Source organism: Vulpes vulpes, chromosome 6 (genome assembly GCF_048418805.1).
Source record: "Vulpes vulpes isolate BD-2025 chromosome 6, VulVul3, whole genome shotgun sequence".
NCBI classification, from domain to species: domain Eukaryota; kingdom Metazoa; phylum Chordata; class Mammalia; order Carnivora; family Canidae; genus Vulpes; species Vulpes vulpes.
Window position 1 is genome coordinate 126998289 of NC_132785.1, and position 18262 is coordinate 127016550.

At 62.1% G+C, this 18262-nt stretch overlaps 1 protein-coding gene across 4 annotated transcripts; it reads left to right on the top strand.

Moving 5' to 3' along the window:
- Positions 1-9478: 9478 nt before the first annotated feature.
- DLK1 (delta like non-canonical Notch ligand 1) lies at positions 9479-17695 on the top strand. Of its 4 annotated transcripts, none has more exons than XM_072762326.1 (6): positions 9482-9719; positions 11043-11106; positions 11582-11712; positions 14747-14888; positions 16701-16980; positions 17200-17695. In XM_072762326.1, the coding sequence occupies exons 1-6, from the start codon at positions 9653-9655 to the stop codon at positions 17446-17448; spliced, it is 933 nt and encodes a 310-aa protein (XP_072618427.1). In that variant the 5' UTR covers positions 9482-9652; the 3' UTR covers positions 17449-17695. The 4 variants fall into 4 exon arrangements, with proteins under 4 accessions (XP_072618431.1, XP_072618427.1, XP_072618429.1 ...); XM_072762328.1 differs by having other exon boundaries at positions 17206-17695; XM_072762330.1 differs by having other exon boundaries at positions 9479-9719; positions 16701-17695.
- Positions 17696-18262: the final 567 nt, after the last annotated feature.

Below are 18262 nucleotides of genomic sequence, written 5' to 3' on the forward strand. Positions count from 1 at the left end.
TTCTCAGCCTCGGGTTCCCTGCCCGAGATGGAGGCAGTTGGGTTCAGTGATGCTCTAGGTTGTGTGGGCTCTTCTGTGGTCCCTGCTCTGCGGCCCGGATGCCTACCCGAGCATCTACAGCAGCTGGCTCTGTGCCCGCTGCTCCCAGCACGTCGAGAGGACAGACGGGGTCGCCCTGGACTTCGGGGGGTCCTCAACCAGCACCTCCTCCGCCAGCGATCCCGGGTTCCAGTGCAGGTGATGGCGCCCCCTTGCCCCCAGGGCCCCCAGGGTGACTGCCTGCTGCTTCCTCACACTCTGCCCACATCTCTGTAAATAGCCCTTTATTAAACCCTCCCCGAATTAACCACCTTGTGTGCGCCATCTGTTTCCTGCTGGGACCCCGCCTGAATCCTGCGGGCCTCCCCATCCGTGCAGTTCGGTTCGTGGTCTCCTTGTTAACACGAGCTGTCAAGCAGGGAAGAGACTGGGCACGGGTCCCCGGCGATGGACAGATCGGAGGTGCTGGGCCAGGAGGCAGGCGGGTCTGCGGGAACCCGGATGGCCTTTCCAGCAGGCGCGGTGCCTGCGTCCTGCGGCCTCATCAGCGATCCCGTTTGAGGGGTGTGGCAGGACCGGATCCGGAGCTCCTACTAAGGGCTGGGGCTGTGCAGAGCCCCGCTCCCAGGCCGGGGCCACCACCCCAGAGGGAATGGACAGTGGCCCAGGGAGCCTGAGGCTGTCCCCCAGCCTCCCCGCTCGGGCCCCGTGCCCCTTCCCCCTCCTGCTGCCCTGCCTGGTGCAGACGAAGTACAGAGGAAACCCACCCGAGATCATCCCCCACCTTGTCGGGTTAGCAGGGAGGAGAGGCCGGGGGAGCATGTGCTGGCGGGGGCCCCCGCACAGCGTGCACGGATCGATGGGGCCCCGTTGCTGGCCGCAGACGGCGGAGGCTGGTGCCCGCTGCTCGTGGAGGAAAAGGCAGAAGGAAGTAAAATACAATCAGAAATAATTGGCCCATCGGAGAGAGGCAGGGGAAAGGTGTTGAAAAGAAACTCATCTACAGGCTGGAGGAAATCTTTGCCAGGAAGAGGGGCTCCCCAGGCTTTAAAAGACCATTTCGGATCTCCAAGGCGCCCCCACTCCTGCCAAATGCATCCTCATCGATTCCCCGATAAGATGGTGCAATTCAGCTCCACGAACACTTCACGAGAACCTGCCGTGTGCCTAATTCTGAGCGCGCAGCCCCCAGGGGAGCTGAAACGGGTTTTGAAAAGGCAAGACTTCTTTCCCTCCCTCCCTCCCTTCCCTCCCTCCTTCCCTTCTTTCCTTCCTCCCCCACCCCTCCTTTTCTCCTTTCCTCTACCTTCCTTCTGGGAAGAGTTAGAATAGGAGCGTGCACGGGACGGTGCTTGCAGAAAACCTCTGTCTGACTCCTGCCCTGTGGACTCCAGGGAGTCGGAAGGCCCAGATGCGGCCTCCAGTGACAGTCTGGCGGCTTGGACCCGGATGGTGGGGGCTAGGATGGGGGTTCAGGAGTGACAGGAGAGCCCTTGGAGGGGTACGACCGCTAGGACTTGGGGCCTGTGTGCCCATGGATGGGGCCAAGGCCGAGCGAGGGAGGAGAGTCCAGGTCTCGGGCCCCTCTGGGCCCTGGCAGCCCTCGAGGAGGCCAGAGGACCGCAGACAGAGATGAGGATTTCCAAGAGGCTTCGGGGCAGACGTTCTGGGGCAGTGAGGCTGCCCCCACCCCCCGGTCCCGGATTTGGAGTAACAAAGGCTGAGAGGGCTGGACTCCATCGTGTCTGTGGCTGAGGAGGGCGAGGCCTGGGACGGGGAGGTGGGTGGGGGGTGAGAAGTGTCCAGCCCCCGGAAGCAGTCCTGTCTCCCAAATCCCACTGCGGCTGCAGCAGTACATGGAGGATCGCGCCCTCAGTCCCAGTGGGAATCCTGTTCTAGTGACGTGATTTCTTCTCTGTTCTGAGTCTGTGGGCTCTCGGGTCAGACCTGGGGGTTCCTCACACACTGTCCATCGCCGGCTGTTATAGTCATGCTGGCAGGGCACCAGGCTTCAGCAGTCTCGTCCTGCTTCGCCAGCGCCTTGCTGCGTGACCTAGGGAGAGTCGGTCAGCCCCTCTGGACACTGGCATCAAGTTCTGTGACTAATAGTGTCCCTTACAGATGAAGAAGGAGGAGGAACCAACGTTTCTGGGGCAGGGATCAAATTAAAGACTTATCTCGAAAGACCGAACTTGAGTTTGGGCCCCAAGCAACCCCATGTGAGTTGGGTGGGGGGAGCTGGGGTCAGCGAGGGCTGGATGTCCCCTGCCCCCCATCCCTAGCTGAAGCGTGGCTGCAAACAGCTAGGTAGGGCCTCTGGAGGCGCGGAGCGTCACCATAGGAACAGGCTCTTGGAGTGCACGCAGAGGAGCCAGGCTCTGGGGGAGGTGGGCAGGGGGGCGGGGGAACAGTGGGGGTGCTGCTCCCCACATTCCACATTCCTCATAGAAGAAGAACTGAGAGGCCTCAGTTGGGAGAGGACACCTTGGGGCTACTCCTGCAACCTTAGGAGCCCCTCCCTTCAAGAAACCCCGTTTTGGGGAGTCAGCAACCCCTGGAACCCAGAGATCAGAGGTGGCCAGGGGGCACTGGCTACAGAAAGCCACACGACCTCGGCCAGTTGCTAGGACACAGGATGTCTCCGTGTCTCTGGCCCACGGTAACCCTCAGAGAACATTTTGTACCTTATTCATTTATTCATTAATTCACTTAATCCACAAACACCTCGTGGGCAGCGCCGCAGGCCCCCGGCGGAGGGGCATAGGGTCGAGGAAGGTGCCCCTGGCCCTGCCGAGGTCAGACACACGTGCAAAATCCATTAACACCAGGTGGGAAGTTGTGTCCCAGGCGGACGGTGACGCTGGGAGAGGCTGGGGCGAGGCCAGAGGCTCGCTGGTTTCCAGTCCTGGGCCAGGACCCACGGCAGGTGGGCTGAGGGCTTTGGAGGGTGGGAGCTGGGAAGACAGGGTGGGAGGGGAGCCTTGGGGGAGGAGGGGAGAGCACAGCAAGCACGTGGCCCTCTGACCTCCCACCTGCCGGTCCCAGGGCCCCACCTGGGCATGAGATGGTGCCTTCCTTTCCGAGAGATCCCTAATGTTTAGGACGTAGTAGCACAGTGAAAACATCGTTGAATATAATTGAATGAAAATGCTAATGCCTTCTTACAAATAAGAGAATAAATATAGTACGAGAACATCTTAAATTCCTCGAGAGCTATGTGTTTTCACATCCCTAAACTTGACAGGTATGCCGGGCCGCACCATGATAAACAGCTCCTTGTTCACAGGCCCAGACAACGGAGATGGAGAGGCCGGGATCCTGCCACGGTCCCCCTAAAACCCTGTAAGCTTGGGGTCCTCCTTCCAGCGGCTCAGGCCTATCTCCACTTGATCAGGGGCACGTTGGGGGTGCCTCTGAAGGGCACGGTGAGCTGGGCCCTCCAGTGAAAGTGGGTAGGCAGGCACTGCAGCGATGGGTGGGAGCAGCCTGGCCTGGTTCCCAAGCCTCAGTGCAAGCCTGGGCAAGACGTGTTCATGGGTCGACCCTGGTATGAGAAAAGGGAGACTCTTGTTCCCCAGGATGTTTGCCAAGGTAAGGGAGGCTGTAGAGAATATTTAAGAACAGTTAAGAGGGCTTTTTTCTTTTTTTTCTTTTTTGGATTTATTTATTCATGAGAGAGACAAAGAAAGGCAGAGACACAGGCAGAGGGAGAAGCAGGCTCCTTGCGGGGAGCCCGATGTGGGACTTGATCCCAGGACCCCAGGATCATGCCCTGAGCCGAAGGCAGATGCTCAGCCACTGAGCCACCCACGTGCCCCATTAAGGGCTTTATATCCGAAATGCCGAAAGTTCTGTAAGCCGCCTTCTCCAGCCCAACTCCATCTCTGTGCGTGTGTGTGCATACAGAGGCCCTCCGTAGTGGCACACCCAGGTGAGCTCCAACATGTCGGGGGGGGGGGGGGGCGGGGGGGGGACACTCAGTCCCAGGACCCCCACCATCCAGGAAGCGCTCAATCTCCCTTCCCAAGGGTGGGGGGTGCTCCCCCTTAGCTCACCTCCCTCCCTTGTCAGGGCTACATCTCGGAGGTCTCTAAGCATGAAGTGTCCCCAAGCCCCTAACCTTTGGAGGTGAGGGGCCACCTTGACTCCATCACTGAACCCCCGACCACCCCCCCATCAGAGCCCCCACACACAGTAGGCACTCAGCCGATGCTCGGTGGATGAAAGACTACATTTAAAGAGGGGAGCCTCTGCTCTATGGAAAATTAACTTCTGGGAATTTCTGATGAATGAAGAATTAATGTACTTTCTGCCCAAGCCTGCATCGACAGGCGAAGTGATGAAAAGACTCCTTTTTCTCCTCTGGTTGTGATCCCCTCCCTCCCAGGTGAAGGGAGGAGGGGGAGTTTCCCCACGAGGTGCAGGGGTGGGGCGGGGAGCTGTTCCTAACCCTTCTGGAGACCCCAAGAGCTCCCCACGCGCACAGCATGACTCAGTGGCGCCCTTTAAGGGGAGAATTTGATTGATGACGTGGACAATTAGACTTGTGAACGTGGCATCCGCGTCGATGGCGATGGTGAGAAAGGAAGCGAGAAAATCTATTTCTGACGCTGCCATCGATGGGGCGGCGAGGCCACGTGCGCCCCCCGCTCCCTCGCGCGCCCCGAGGCCCGCAGCCCGGCCCGGCCCGGCCGTCACGCGCCTCTCGGGCCCGCCACGAGGCCGCCGCCTTCCCCTCCCCGCCCGCTGGCTCAGCGCCCCGCCACTTCAGCCTGAAGAGGCTTCTCTCTGATTGAACTTGAAACCAAGCCTTCGTGTTCTCGAGCCTAAATGCACCGGGGTGCGCCTCTCCCTTCCCTCCACCCTCCGCCCCCGGGACCCCCTCCCCTCGCAGGAGAAAAGAGAATTTCTCTCTTCAAAGATGAACTTCAGCTTGGGGGAGAGAATGGGAATCGTGGCTGCTGGGCATCTCTTTGGTGTTGGCGTCAAGCCCCCGCAGCCCCCCAGACGGCTGGGCTGAGCCCCCACCCATGGAGGGGAGGGCAGGGCCCTGCTGGTGCCCTTGGGGTCCCCCCACTGTCTGCCCACACCCCCCGCCAGGCCCTGCTCACTCTTGCCACCGCCCTTGGCTGAGCAGGGAGCCGGCGCTGGGATTCCCAGTAGGGGCAGGTTCAGATCCCAGCTCTGCTCCTCATTAGCTGCACACCTGCGTCCACCCCCAGCCCCCCTTGTCTTCAGGCCTCCTCGTCCTCATCTCTGAAACGGGCCTCCCAGTCCTGACCCAGCTCAGCTTCGAGGAGGCCCTGATCAGACGGCCTCTGCTGGGGGGGGCGAAGCCAGAATCTGATTCCAAGGGGGCAGAGAGCAAGAGGCAGAAGAGGCGGGCCCCGCTTACCGCCCCCCACCACCTCCGGGGCTGTGGCCTGGTAGTGGGGAGATCCCCGCCCCCCTGTGTCCAGATGGCAGGTCTAGGGCTGCAACCCGGAGAGCTGAGGCTTTGGATGCCCGTCCTGCCTTGTTCTAAGAGCTGTCTCTTCGGAAAGAGCTGCATCTCGGACAGGGCCCGGGAAGCTGTGTCCTCTTTCGGAGGGACGATGTGGAAGGCGTGGTGTTTGGGAGAGGGAGGGGGAAGAGGGAACAAAGGCATCTGGGAGTCTGCCAGGCCTCGGTTTCCCCGACTGTAAAATGTCCCACCAGGACTGGACCAGTGGAGATGCAGAGACCTCCGAAAGCCATGACCCCGTGTGTGCAGAGACAAAGCCTCGGGTTTTGGAGATTCTCAATCTTAGGGGGATGCAAGGCGGATGTGAAGATGGGGTGGGGTGAAGGCCCCCCGCCCCCAGCTGCCTGGCCCCCTCGCTCTGCACACCCAGGACTTGCTGGTCTCCGAGGCCCCTCCAGCTGGACCCTGCTGGGCTTCCTTGATCAGCAATTCTGCCTTTAATCAAGTGGTCTGGTGCAGGCTGGGGGCAATGTCAGTGTTTGGAGGGGGGAGGAGAGGGAATGAGGGGGAGAGAAGGGCCTGGAGATAACATTTCTTTGGTTCCCTCGGAAAACTTTCACCCCTCACCAGCTCCCTTGCTGCCGGGTGGAGGGAAGCCTCCAGGCAGAAGGAACGGAGGACTCAGGGGCCTGGGGCTGCAAGCAGAGCCCTTCAGCTTGGCAGAGGGAAGGCGCCCGACCTGGAGGCCAGACCCCGAGTTGCAATCCAGCCCCATGGGGGGCAGGCTTTGTCCCTGATACCTGTGTAGACCACCGGCCAAGCCCTGCAATGCTGAGCAGCTGGCCAGGCGTTTCCTGAGGGCGGGGGCTGCTTGCCTCCTCTGCGATCCCTCTGTTCTTTGGAGGGAAGGAGGGGGCCGGGGGGGGGGGGGGGGGGGGGGGAGGTGAGGAAGGGGAGGGGTGCACAGCTAAAGGAGGGGGTCGCCCTGACTCCTCCAGCCCTCAGGGTCTGCTTGCGCACAGCAGGCGGTGCTGACTTGTCTCCCCAAGGGACCCGGTTGGCATTTTCAGGCTTTCTGTGCAGGGTTGAAGCTTGTGACAATCACCAACCTCCCGTCTCCCCACTGCTCCTAAGCTACCCTTTCTCACTGTCTGCCTGCTGAAAAGAAATCTCCAGTCTCCTGAATTTACAAACACTTCCCTGAGACCCATAGAAACCAACAGAGAGCCCCAGGCTTATAGGTCTTGAAACGCAAGAAAGCCTCCCCCCAGCAGCGGCCCTGCGGGGGGCTCTAAAGAGGGCCAGATAGGAACAGCCCCCACCCCCAGTTCTCCCTAGCCTGCTGGGGTGGAGACCCAGTGCCAGGCGGCCGCTGGAGGAAGGGCAGGAAGGGCCCAGGCCTTGTAAGTGCAGTGGTTTTCTACTTAGGAAAAGCCAGAGCTCCCTTTGGGGACAGGTGGGGCATCCCTGTTTATAGACGAGGAAACTAAGTGGGGCTCTGAGGGGGAAGTGACTGGCCCAGGGCCCTCAGCAGGCAGGGGATGGAGCAGGGATTAGCGAGCAGGTGCCAGCCAGCCAAGGCATTGCCCTTTCAGCCTAAGCCCCTGACATTTGGACACGGATGCCCTCGGGTGAGACTGCCCTCCTCAGGCCTCCCTCCCTTTCCAGAACTGGGGAGGGCAGCTGTGGGAAGGGACGGAGAGATGGGAGGGAGGGGTCTAGATGAGGGTGCACTTGATGGCAGCAGCGGACCGGCTGGTGCGCCACACAGTCCACAAGGCACCTCGTGACTTGGTCTGGGAGGAGGCCCTCACCCTGGGCCGCTCAGCCCAGAGATCCCCCGCCCCTCCTTGGAGTCTGGCTGGGAACCCAGCCCTTCCCAATCTGCCCGCTGTGTAGGATAATTTTGGAGGCTGAGGTCAGGGTCCTTGGAGGGAAGAAAGTGGGGGGGGGGTCAGGGAAGCTGGGGCGATCTGTCTCCATGCGGTGGACAGTTGAACCTCCAGGCCCGACCAGCCCGTCACCCTCTCGTTGGAAACCCCTGGGTCTTGGGCAAAAGCCCTTCTAACTCTGACCTCCAGTTTCTTCATTTGAGAAGAGTCCCCGGAAGAGACTGGAGTAATGGAAAGGAAGGGGCACCGGGTGGGTGACTGCTCCCTCCTGCCTGTTGCTTAAGCCATTCCCAATGGCATCCCCCCCCCCACTCCGTTTCTGGGCCTCCTGCATAGAACACCAAGGAACAAGCACTTTCCACTAGGGGAAGAGGGTGGGGGCTTCCAGCCTCTGTGGAGTTGGCCCAGGGCAGCCCCAGGGTCTCCACCCAGGGCCTGTGCCCTCCCACAGCTGACTTCCTTTGGGAACACAGACTTAGGGCCTTAGGGATCCTGGGCCTGGGGACTCCCCGTGGCCTCACTTCCCATATCCATCCTGAGGATGGAGAGTATGTCTTCAAACCTGCCAGGGCCCTGGGAGGTGGTCTGAAGGCCTAGACCCAGCGGCCCCATGACCAGAGTGGCAGAGACCACTCACCCATCTCACTGTGGCAGAGGGAAGGCTATGACGTGGGTGGGCACCCACTTCCTGTACTTGGGATCTATATGCAAAGTAGTCGGTGCAAATGAAACATACATCTACAGGTCATGACCTCCTGGGGCCCTTCCCCAGGAAGTTAAACACCTTTCGTCCCCTTCTACCACCCTGGACCCCCACCCACCTTTCCCTATCCCTGCCTCCGGCGCCCTGATCAAGACAGGGTCTAGTGGATCTGCCCAGGAGAGTCCCTAAACCCAGGCTGGGGGCTCTGCCCAGGAGCTCTTGGGAGGGAGGGAGGGGTGGATCTCTGGCAAGGTCAGCATCCCCACCCCCACGCCCCCGTGACTCCTCTGGAGGCCTCCCAGTGGGTCTGGAATATGTGCCGAGCGCTTGGTGTGCAGCTGTGTGAGTGTGAGCGGACTTGTGAGCTTGCCCACATGTGTCCCTGCGGGCAAAGATGAACGTGACCGGGTTTGCGCGTGTGCTGGGTGACGGTACCTTCGTGTTCTGATGAGTGTGTAACCAGGCGCCTGTGATTCGTGAGTCTGGGGGGCCTGGGTGTGCGTGCTTGTGACCCTCACGTGTGTGGGCCCTGCACATGTGTGTGAGAGTCTGTGGTTTCTGCGTCTGCGTCACCAAGGCCCTGACCAGGTCTGCCGGGTGTCTGAGTGGGTGTCTGTGTGTTTACAAGTGAATTCGCATGTTCAGGTGTGCACGTGGCTCTGCACGTGCCTCTGCGTGGACGGGTGGGCACCCGCGGAAGGATGCCCGGGGTTTCATAACCGTGTGTCCGCCGGCCGCCCTGCGTGCCTGTGACTGAGCGTGTAACCTGCGGCTTCGGGCTGAGTGCGCTGGTGGTGTAGGGCGCGCGCGCGTGTGTGTGTGTGTGCGTGTGTGTGTGTGCGTGTGTGTCTGCATTCTCCTGCGTCTTTGCGGCCAGGGTAGGGGGCTCTAGGGCTCCTCTTCGGTGCGCTCCCGAGCGCGGATGCGGATCGCGCGGGCCGCGTCCCCCGAGTGCGCGTCTGGGCCTCCCGGGCCTCCAGGGCCCCCCGGGCCCCCCGGGCCATGGCCTGCGTGCTCGGGACCTTGGCGCTAAGTGCTCTGGTGCTGCTCTGCGTGCTTCTGTATTCCGAGCGCGTGCTGGCGCCCGCCTGGGGGCTGCGGCCCGGCCCCGGCCCGGCCCCCAACGCTTGCCCCAAGCGGGCCCGGGCGTGCGCGCCCGCGGGCCGTCCCGCGCCCAGAGCGTGCGCCCACCGCGCGCGGGGTACCTGCGCCCGTCTAGCCAAGAGCGCCCCGTGCGCGCGAGCCGCTCTCCGGGGCGCCGCAGCGGCGGGGGGCGGCCCCGCGAGGGGCGGGGGTCACCGGGACTGGCCGGCGCCGGCCCCGTGCGCGCGGAGGCGGGGGCGGGGGGCGGGGGCCGCGGGGGGGCGGCGGTACGAAAAGGGCGGCGCGCGCGGCGGCGGAGGCAGCTCGGCGGCGGCGGCGGAGAGCGCAGCGCGCAGCCCGGTGCAGCCCTGGCTTTCCCCTCGCCGCGCGCCCGCGCCCCCTTCCGCGTCCGCAACCAGAAGCCCAGCGCGGCGCCCGGAGCCGGACCCGCGCCCGCGCCGCTCCCGGGACCGCGACCCCGGCCGCCCCGCGATGACCGCGACCGCAGCCCTCCTGCCCGTCCTCTTGCTCCTGCTGGCCTTCGGCCGCAGTGTCCATGGTGAGCCCCCCGCCGGCGGCCCGGCTCGCGCCCCCCTGCGAGGCCCGCGGCGCCCCCCTCCGCGGCCGCGCGATGCCCCGCGCGCCCCGTCCCGCGCGCCCCAACTCCGGCCCGTCCCGCCTAACCCTAAGCCCCGCGCGGGGCCGCCTCGCCCTCCCCGCCGCCCTCGCATGCCCGGCGCGGCCCCGGGGGTCCCGGGGGTCCCGGGGGTCCCGGGGGCGGCGGCGGTGCGCGGACCGCGCCCCCCGCGCCCCCGCCCCAGCCCCTTCCCAGCCCGCAGAAGTGGCGCTCGCAGGGGTGCCGGTGCGCGGAGGCAGGAGGTATGGAGAAGGAGGTGATGCTCGGGAGCCCTGTGTGGAAATGCTCAGGGCTGCAACTTTGGGGTGTCGCGGCGTGCGCGTGCAGGACCAGGTCTGTGGGGGCCGCGGGGGGTGGCTTTGCCGTCGCAGCCCCGAATTCCGCGCGCGAGGAGCCCCAGCGCGAGCCCCTCCCGCGCGCGCCTGTGGCGTTCCTCTAGGTGAGGGGCTGCGACACTTCTGTCTGCAGCGGCCATCTGTCTCTGACGGAGAGGGTTGCCCCTTCCCGCAGTGCCCCCCGCCCCCACTGCACCAGTGCCTGGGGGGGGGGGCCCGTCTGGGAAGCTGGGGAGCTGGGGGAAGTGGATGCACACAGTAGGCACCCTCCAAGTGTCCGATGGTGTCAGAATGGCAAAATCTGTTTTGCAAAAAGAAAACCTTGCGTCTTTTGAATATGAAGAGTCTGGGGTAGGGGAAATGGGGGAATTTGACCTGCGTGCCTGGTTTAACTGGGATTAACCTTAAAAAAAAAAAAAAAAAAGAGAGAGAGAGAGAGACCCTGATGCTTACCTGTGGGGCTGCCAGGTGAACTCGTCTGGCCTTTTCCGAAGCTGGGTATCTCAGAATCTGCTCCCCGTTTTAGCTCACTTTGCAAAAGTGAGGGTTTGGCTGCGTGCCCAGGGGTCAGAACCCTTCCATTCACTGTCTCCCCTCTCCCCGCTATTAGCGTTTGAGGTTTCGTAATTTGGGGGAGCCTGTGTGTGGGGGGTGGAATTAGGCGTCTGACCTGCTCCTAGGAACTAGGCAGTGTACTGTGGTCACTCCATAGCCGGGACCGTGGCAGAGATTTTTTGTCCCCCCTGAGCGGGCTGACGTGAAGTGCCTACTGTGTGCCAGGCTGGTCGGACCTCGGGGGGTCCTTGGCTCCCTCCAGGGAGGCCGGGGGCTGCTTGGGAGAAGACGGGCTTTGCCTTGGCCTCCGGGGCCTTGTGGGGTGAATGGTGTAACAGCCTTTCTTGTGCCTCAGGAGCTGAATGCTTCCCGGCCTGCCACCCCCAAAATGGATTCTGCGAGGATGACAATGTTTGCAGGTAATGGGGTGCTTCCCCAGAGGCAGCTCTAGGGGGCCAGGGCAAAATCCTGGGGAGTCATGGCGTCAGGCAGGAAGGGGGGGTGCTTGGCTGCTGGGCTGCAGCAAACAGCTTCCTCGCCCCCGCAGGAACTGGTAGGGGGGGTAGCGAGGGGGAGAAGAGGGCAGGGGACAGTGGCGGCTCCTGTCTGCCGTCTCAGAAGTGGGGGTGTCTGGAGAGCCCCTTGCAGGGGGAGACCACTGCAGGCCACTGCGGCAAGATGCAGTGCTCTCCCAGGCTCTCAGGGACCCCTCTGTCTGGTCCTCTGTTGACGCTTTTCTGTTCAGGTGACTGGTATTTGCTTCCTGGGACCCACTGGCCTGGTACTGTGCAAACGCCCCCGAGGGATCTTGGCTCCGTAGAAGGCAGCCTCAGCACCCTGTCCACTCCTGCCCCTCCTCACATGTCCCCATCTTTCTCCCCCCACCCCCTGCAGGTGCCAGCCTGGCTGGCAGGGTCCCCTGTGTGACCAGTGCGTGACCTTTCCCGGCTGTGTTAACGGACTCTGCGTGGAACCCTGGCAGTGCATTTGTGACGACGGCTGGGACGGCAACCTGTGCGACATAGGTTGGCATGTGCCCCCGCCCACCCCACCCATCCCTGCCCTGGGCGCCCAGCCACCTCCTCCCAGCCTGTGGCTGCCTCCCCTCCCCCTCCCGCCTTATTCCCACGCACCCTGGGCTCTGTATGGTAATGATCTGTTTATATACTTCCCCGCTGCTGCCCAGAGCCTCCTCACAGGTAGGGCCTTAATTTTGCTCCCCTCCGCGTCGCCCGCACCCAGAGAAGGCACTTTGTGGGGGCTGGCAGGGAGCTGCCTGTTGAATAAAGAGTCACGAAAAAAGCACACGCCACACAAAGCCGAGAGAGAGTAGAGACCTGGCTAACCTGTCCGGGTCTCTAAAACTCAGAGGGGGTAAGGATGGGGGTGGGGGTCACAGAGCTAAGCCTCTGAAAAATCCACACAGGAGGCTGGTAAGGAGGCTGCAAAAACACGCAAACAAACAAACAAACAAGGGGGGGGTGAGTGCTGAGCCTGGGGGTGCAGGACGGGGCTGGGGGGAGCCCGAGCTGTGTCAGAGCCGGTAGGATGGGGCTGGCCTCGGTCAGGTGTAGGGGGAGGCGGGGGGTCCACGAGGACTGAGAAGTGGTCAAAGTGCAGATTGGTGTTATCTGTTGATTTCATTAATTTATGCAATCTTTGTCCTCCATTACCATGAGCAATTGAGAGTTGGCTGTCACTGCAGTTTTAGGCTGCAAAATGTCCATCCGAGTCCGTTCTCATTTGGCAGAACCTGCCCTGAAGCCGGGGGCAAAGTAAAGTCCTCGACAAAACTCCCAGCGACGTAGGCAGCTGCCACAGGGCCTTCGTCCCTCGGTCCTCAGCACTGGCAGGGACCGGGGTACCGATAGGGAAATCGAGGCTCGGGGAAGTCTAAAGGCCATGCGTAGGGACCCATGAGGAGTTGTCCAGAGAGGGCGGCTAAAATCCCTTCTCCTAGCCCCAGAACTGGGGGGAGCTGTCATTTGTGGCTGCTCCAAATCCCCTCCCTTAAGGAAAATACAAGCACATGTTGGGACCACACCCCCAGCCCGTATCCCCGAGGCAGTGGGCTCTCCTAATCGAGCCCCCCCATCACATTGCCTCGGGTCCTTAAAGCCCCCCCACCCCCAACCCCGATCATACAGGATTTTACCCGCAGCTGACTCATGCTTTAGCCGGCAGCTCTGCTGCCCCTCAGCCCGGCACCCTCTGAGCTGCTTTGGGACCCACAGGATCCCAGAAAAGCTTCCTCTTGGGGTCAGGGCTCTTAGCCTGGAGCCCATTCTCTTTGGTGTCTGGTTCAGGATTGCCCCCCCCCCCCCCCCCCGCCCATGGAAGTTTCCAGATAAAATGTCCCCTGCTCCCTGGGTTGACAAAGCCTCTCAGCCTGGGACGTGGGGTCGGGAGGAAACAGCTCTCCGGGTAATTAGCAGCTCTCTCCCTTTCTCCTGGCGTCTGAGGCTGTCGGGGCCACAGCTGCTGCCCTAGCGGAGACCCCCGGCAGCTTTCTCCTCGCCCTGGCTTAGTCTGTGCTACTTTTGGGCTGGAAGGAGTTGGGAGAGTGGGCTCATCCTCTGCTGGTGGGGCTGGACGCTGCGGGGAGGGGATGGGGGGCTTGCTAGCTCTTCAGCTGAAATTTAAGATTCAACCCCCAGGGATGGGGTTGCTGGGAGCACAGGATGGGGAGCCCACTGCCGAGGCTTCACCTGCTGGCTGAGCCGGCACCTTCCCGTAATGATAAATCCTCTTTATGTTTCCTTATACCAAGCCGGGCTCCCAGGGAGTGCCTCGTGGGCTCTGGATAGGCCGCAGCGTGGCGTTCGGGCTTTTCCTTATTGGTTGATTGCCCTCTTCCCTCCACGAGGGTGAGGGTCCCTTTAAAAGAGGGGAAATAAAAAAATCCTGCACAAAAAATCTATACACGTGTGGCCTCTGCACCGGGGACCCCCCCACCCACCCTGCCTTAACTTGCTGCGTCTCTGGTTGGCCCTGGCTTTGTATTTGGCAGGTGCTCCAGGGCAGCTCAAATGTAGGAAGCTGAAGTGAGTAGGTCCCCCCCCCACAACAAAGACCTGCCAGGGAGAGCCCCTCCTTTTGTAAGTGGGGAAAGTGAGGCAGAGACTGGGAGGAGCTGAACTCTGAGGCCGGCTGGAGCCCAGCAGAGGACAGGTCCCTCCTGGCCCTGTCTGGGGGGGCTGGGGTCTCCACTGGCAGAGAGCCCCTGACCCAGGCCCCTTTGTTCAGCTGTCCCTGGCTCTCGGAGCCCCGCATAATGAAGTGTGCATGATGGGAGGTGTAAAAAAGGCGGCGGAAATGTAGCAGTGCTCATGGAAACCCACACGGACAGGAGAGCGCTCAGATACTTCTAATTTCGCTGCCTTCAAAAGACACAGCCTTTTTACCACGAGCCCCTCGGTTCAGATCCTGAGCGCAGAAAGAGCGACCACCAGGAGGTGGAGGCCGTGCTGGGGCTAAATCACGTTTCTTGATTCCCCGACAGGAGTCTTCCCATGTCTCCGTTTCTCCCCCTCCCCTCTATGATGGCGAAGTATGAAGGGCAGCTGGTGTTTCTAACAGCTGGGCTGCACGATTGCCCTGAATGGCAGGGACCCCCCCCCCCAAACAGGAGAAGCTGGACATGACCATTTTGGGCAGGGGAGAGGCAGGCACTGGGGAACCTTGGCCCCGCACACACCGGTTTGGGGGCAGGAAGGGGTCTGCAGTGACGGTCATGCTGGTGACCTGATGCCAGGAAAAGGGGACAGCTGTCCTGGGCTGAGGATCAGTGACCTAACACAGGGGAGCCCCTTCAGCTCTGTGAGCTGCTTCCCCACTGCAGAGGTTTGCGGGGGTCACAACACGCTCTTCCTCAGGACTGTGCTTGGTGACCATTGGCAGTGGCCGCGAACAGAGACATCGAGGCAGCTCACTTGGGGCCCCTCCCACCCCCACTCCACCAGCTGGAGGGCTCTGTCCCTGCGCCCCATCCAGAAAGTTCTCCTTCCAGCCTGTGTGCCGGAGGGGGTGACAAAGTCTGCTCTTTCCTCCCCATCGCAGACATCCGGGCCTGCGCCTCGGCCCCCTGCGCCAACAATGGCACCTGCGTGAACCTCGATGCCAGCCACTACGAGTGCTCCTGCGCCCCTGGGTTCTCGGGCAAGGACTGTCAGAAGAAGGACGGGCCCTGCGTGATCAATGGGTAAATATTCTTTCTGACTCTGTGTGATCTGATGAATGCTGCTTTGATTCCTGCTTCACACCCCTAAAGACCCTTTCAGCCTAGCCCAGTTGGACCCGTTGCCTGACAAAAGACCAAGTAAGTGCCCATCCCGCAGCCCCGCGGGGGGCCGTCCCAGATCAGGGTATTTGGGGGGGGGGAGTGTGTCATTTCCATCATTTCTGAGATGACCTTGGAGGTGATTGCATATTCCCTCGCTGGGTGTGTGCGCGGGAGGGTACAGGGTACCCTGGGCCTGCTGTCCAGGCCAGCGGTGGGGAGGCGCTGGTGGGGGCAGAGGTCCCTGGGGCCGAGGCTCTTTGTGAAGCCCACGCACTGCACTTTAGGGGGTGGTTTGGGGGAACGGACAGGCTCTGCAGCTGGGTTTTGGGGGATGTTCAGGGGGACCTGCCAGGCTGAGGAGGTGGAGAGAGGAGGGGCCTTTGGCCAGCGGGGTCCGCGGCGGGGCGGGGGGTGTCCAGCGCTCAGCTACCCTCAGTGGGGCGGAGGCTCGGGGACGCCTGAGCAGGGGGCAGCACAGACAAGAGGGGCCGCTGGCTTTCTGGCAGCCAGGCCATTTCCGGCCCTCATCTGTTTAGCTCCACGGAGCCCCCAGCCATCCTGTCCGCCGGGGGCTTGGGCGGCGGTCCCCGGCCAGGAGCTGGGGGGGGGGGCGAGGGGTGGGGACAGAAGCTACCAGGCGGAATAAGCTTATCTTGACCTGACATTCCAGGGGGCCGTGGAGGACCCTGGAGCCAGCAGAGGCCACAGACAGGCATTTATGCAGCATCTCACGATCAGTGTTCAGAGGGGGTCAGAGGAGCGGCTGGGCGGCGGCGGGGGGAGCACAACGGAAGCCCACGTCTGCCTCTTAGCGGGATGGGAAAATACAGAGCGAAACCTTTACAATATTTTGCTTTTCTCTCCAACCAACTTGAACCGGTCTGTCAAAATAGAGCCCGGGGTCCTTGAAGTGCCTTCAGAGCCCGGCTCCTCTGCGGCCCTCACCCCTGAAGCGGCAGTGCCGAATTGGTGTGCTTCGAGCCCCTTTCTTCCCTGGGTTTTGGCATTTATCGGATGACAAAGGGTCCGCTCGTTTAAAAGCACTTACATTAAATGCTCCTGTGCTCCGCTTTGAGCAACCAGCTCGGGTCTGCACGCCGCACTGGGGTGAATGGCCCGCTATTAAACAGCCGGGCACCGCCGGGCCGGGCCGGCGCAGACAGACCGAGGCTGGCTCTCACTCTGAGTGTCCCCAAGGGCTTCCCGTACAGTTGTCCGCAGGCTCTCCGCCGAAGGTGACAATACGAGTCACCATGAGGGTGGCAGCGTGGTGCGGGCAGCGGGGAGCGAGGCCCCCACCCCTGCCCTGCCCGGCCCTGCCCGCGGCCCGGGGTGGAGCGGAGGGAGGGGGCTGGCGCCAGCCCTGGCTCATCACTAACTTTGCCTCTCTCAGCCTGTTTCCCCCCCGTCCAGTGACTAACCGTCAGGCCTCTGGTCGGAGAGATGACCTAGGAGGTGGGAGAGGAGACGGGCCTCGGCACGGGAGGCCAGGTGTGCTCCAGGCTGGCAGCTCGAGGGGGTGAGGCGAGCACCCCACACGGGCGGGCCTGCGTCCGCCTCGGCCGGCCCGGGAGCCCCTCGTGGGCGGGGGTCGCAGCAGCGCCCCGGCGTCCCCCCTGGCCGGCAGCGGCTCACGCACCGGACAGGCTGGCCTCCCCCCCCACACCCGGGCACCCCTGTTCTAGCCCAGCCCCCGAGGGCCCTTTACCGTGTCCCCCTGTTGTGTTGCAGTTCCCCCTGCCAGCACGGAGGCAGCTGCGTGGATGATGAGGGCCGGGCCTCCCATGCCTCCTGCCTGTGCCCCCCTGGCTTCTCAGGCAATTTCTGCGAGATCGTGGCCAACAGCTGCACCCCCAACCCGTGCGAGAACCAGGGCATCTGTACGGACATCGGGGGCGACTTCCGCTGCCGATGCCCCGCCGGCTTCGTGGACAAGACCTGCAGCCGCCCCGTGAGCAACTGCGCCAGCGACCCGTGCCTCAACGGGGGCACCTGCCTGCAGCACACCCAGGTGAGGTACGAGTGTCTGTGCAAGCCCGAGTTCACAGGCCCCATCTGTGGCCGGAAGCGTGCCCCGAGCCCCCAGCAGGTCACCCGTCTGCCCAGCGGGTACGGGCTGACCTACCGCCTGACCCCCGGGGTGCACGAGCTGCCGGTGCCCCAGCCCGAGCACCGCATCCTCAAGGTGTCCATGAAGGAGCTCCACAAGAACACCCCCCTCCTCTCCGAGGGCCAGGCCATCTGCTTCACCATCCTGGGCGTGCTGACCAGTCTGGTGGTGCTGGGCACCATGGGCATCGTCTTCCTCAACAAGTGCGAGGCCTGGCTGTCCAACCTGCGCTACAACCGCATGCTGCGCCAGAAGAAGAACCTCCTGCTGCACTACAACAGCGGGGAGGACCTGGCCGTCAACATCATCTTCCCCGAGAAGATCGACATGACCACCTTCAGCAAGGAGGCTGGCGAGGACGACATCTAAGCGGCGTCCCCACCGGCCCCTCTCTGTTCTCGGGGTCCCGCAGAGCTCACTATATGCGGTCTGTTCTCCTCTTTGTGCTGGAGTTTGCTCTATTTTGTGTCGAATCTGGTGAACGCTATGCTTCCGTATATTACCTTTGTGTTGCTCTGTGACAAATGCAAATGCCAAAAGCATCCTCTTTCTCTCTCTCTTAATGCATGATCGATAAATAATAATAAGAATTTCATCCTTAAACGAGTAAAAGAAATTAGTATGTTATTCTAAACTCTCTAAACTTAAATCTAAAATCAAAAAAGACCAAAAAAAAACAAGGCAACTGAACCGGGACTGGGTGCCGACATCCCTCTCCGAGGGGTCTCGGCCGCGGTCCTCGTGAAACCGTAACGAGTGCTGCGCATGACCGCTCACTGTGAAAAAGGCAAAAATCTCTTTCGTTCGTCCTCACACGCCACATCCAACGCGCACTCACATCCAGTTCAACACCGCAACCTTTAGATCTTTCCGATTGATTTGAGATTTTGGCAGAGTGCAGCGGCCGTGTGTCAGGCAGAGAGAGCCCCGGGCTGGCTGCTGGGGGGCCGGGACCTGCTCCCCGCCCTGCCACTAACTCGCTGTGCGATCCTTGGCGAGCCCCCGTCCCCACCCCGGGCCCACCTTCTGCCCCTCTTGCTGGGGGGGGCAGGAACGCAGTGACCATCAAAGTTCTCTCTGGCGCCAAAACTCTGAATGAAAGAACGAAGGGGTATGGACCAAAACAGTTCCTGACCCTGACAAAATTAGGATCTGATGAAGACAAAGTCTCATCCCAGGATCC

Excerpts from the sequence above, each read along its gene's own strand:
- DLK1 (XM_072762330.1), top strand. The coding sequence starts at position 9,653 with ATGACCGCGACCGCAGCCCTCCTGCCCGTCCTCTTGCTCCTGCTGGCC. Across the intron at positions 9,720-11,042 it reads CTTCGGCCGCAGTGTCCATG|GAGCTGAATGCTTCCCGGCC; the intron begins GTGAGCCCCCCG and ends CTTGTGCCTCAG. Across the intron at positions 11,107-11,581 it reads GAGGATGACAATGTTTGCAG|GTGCCAGCCTGGCTGGCAGG; the intron begins GTAATGGGGTGC and ends CACCCCCTGCAG.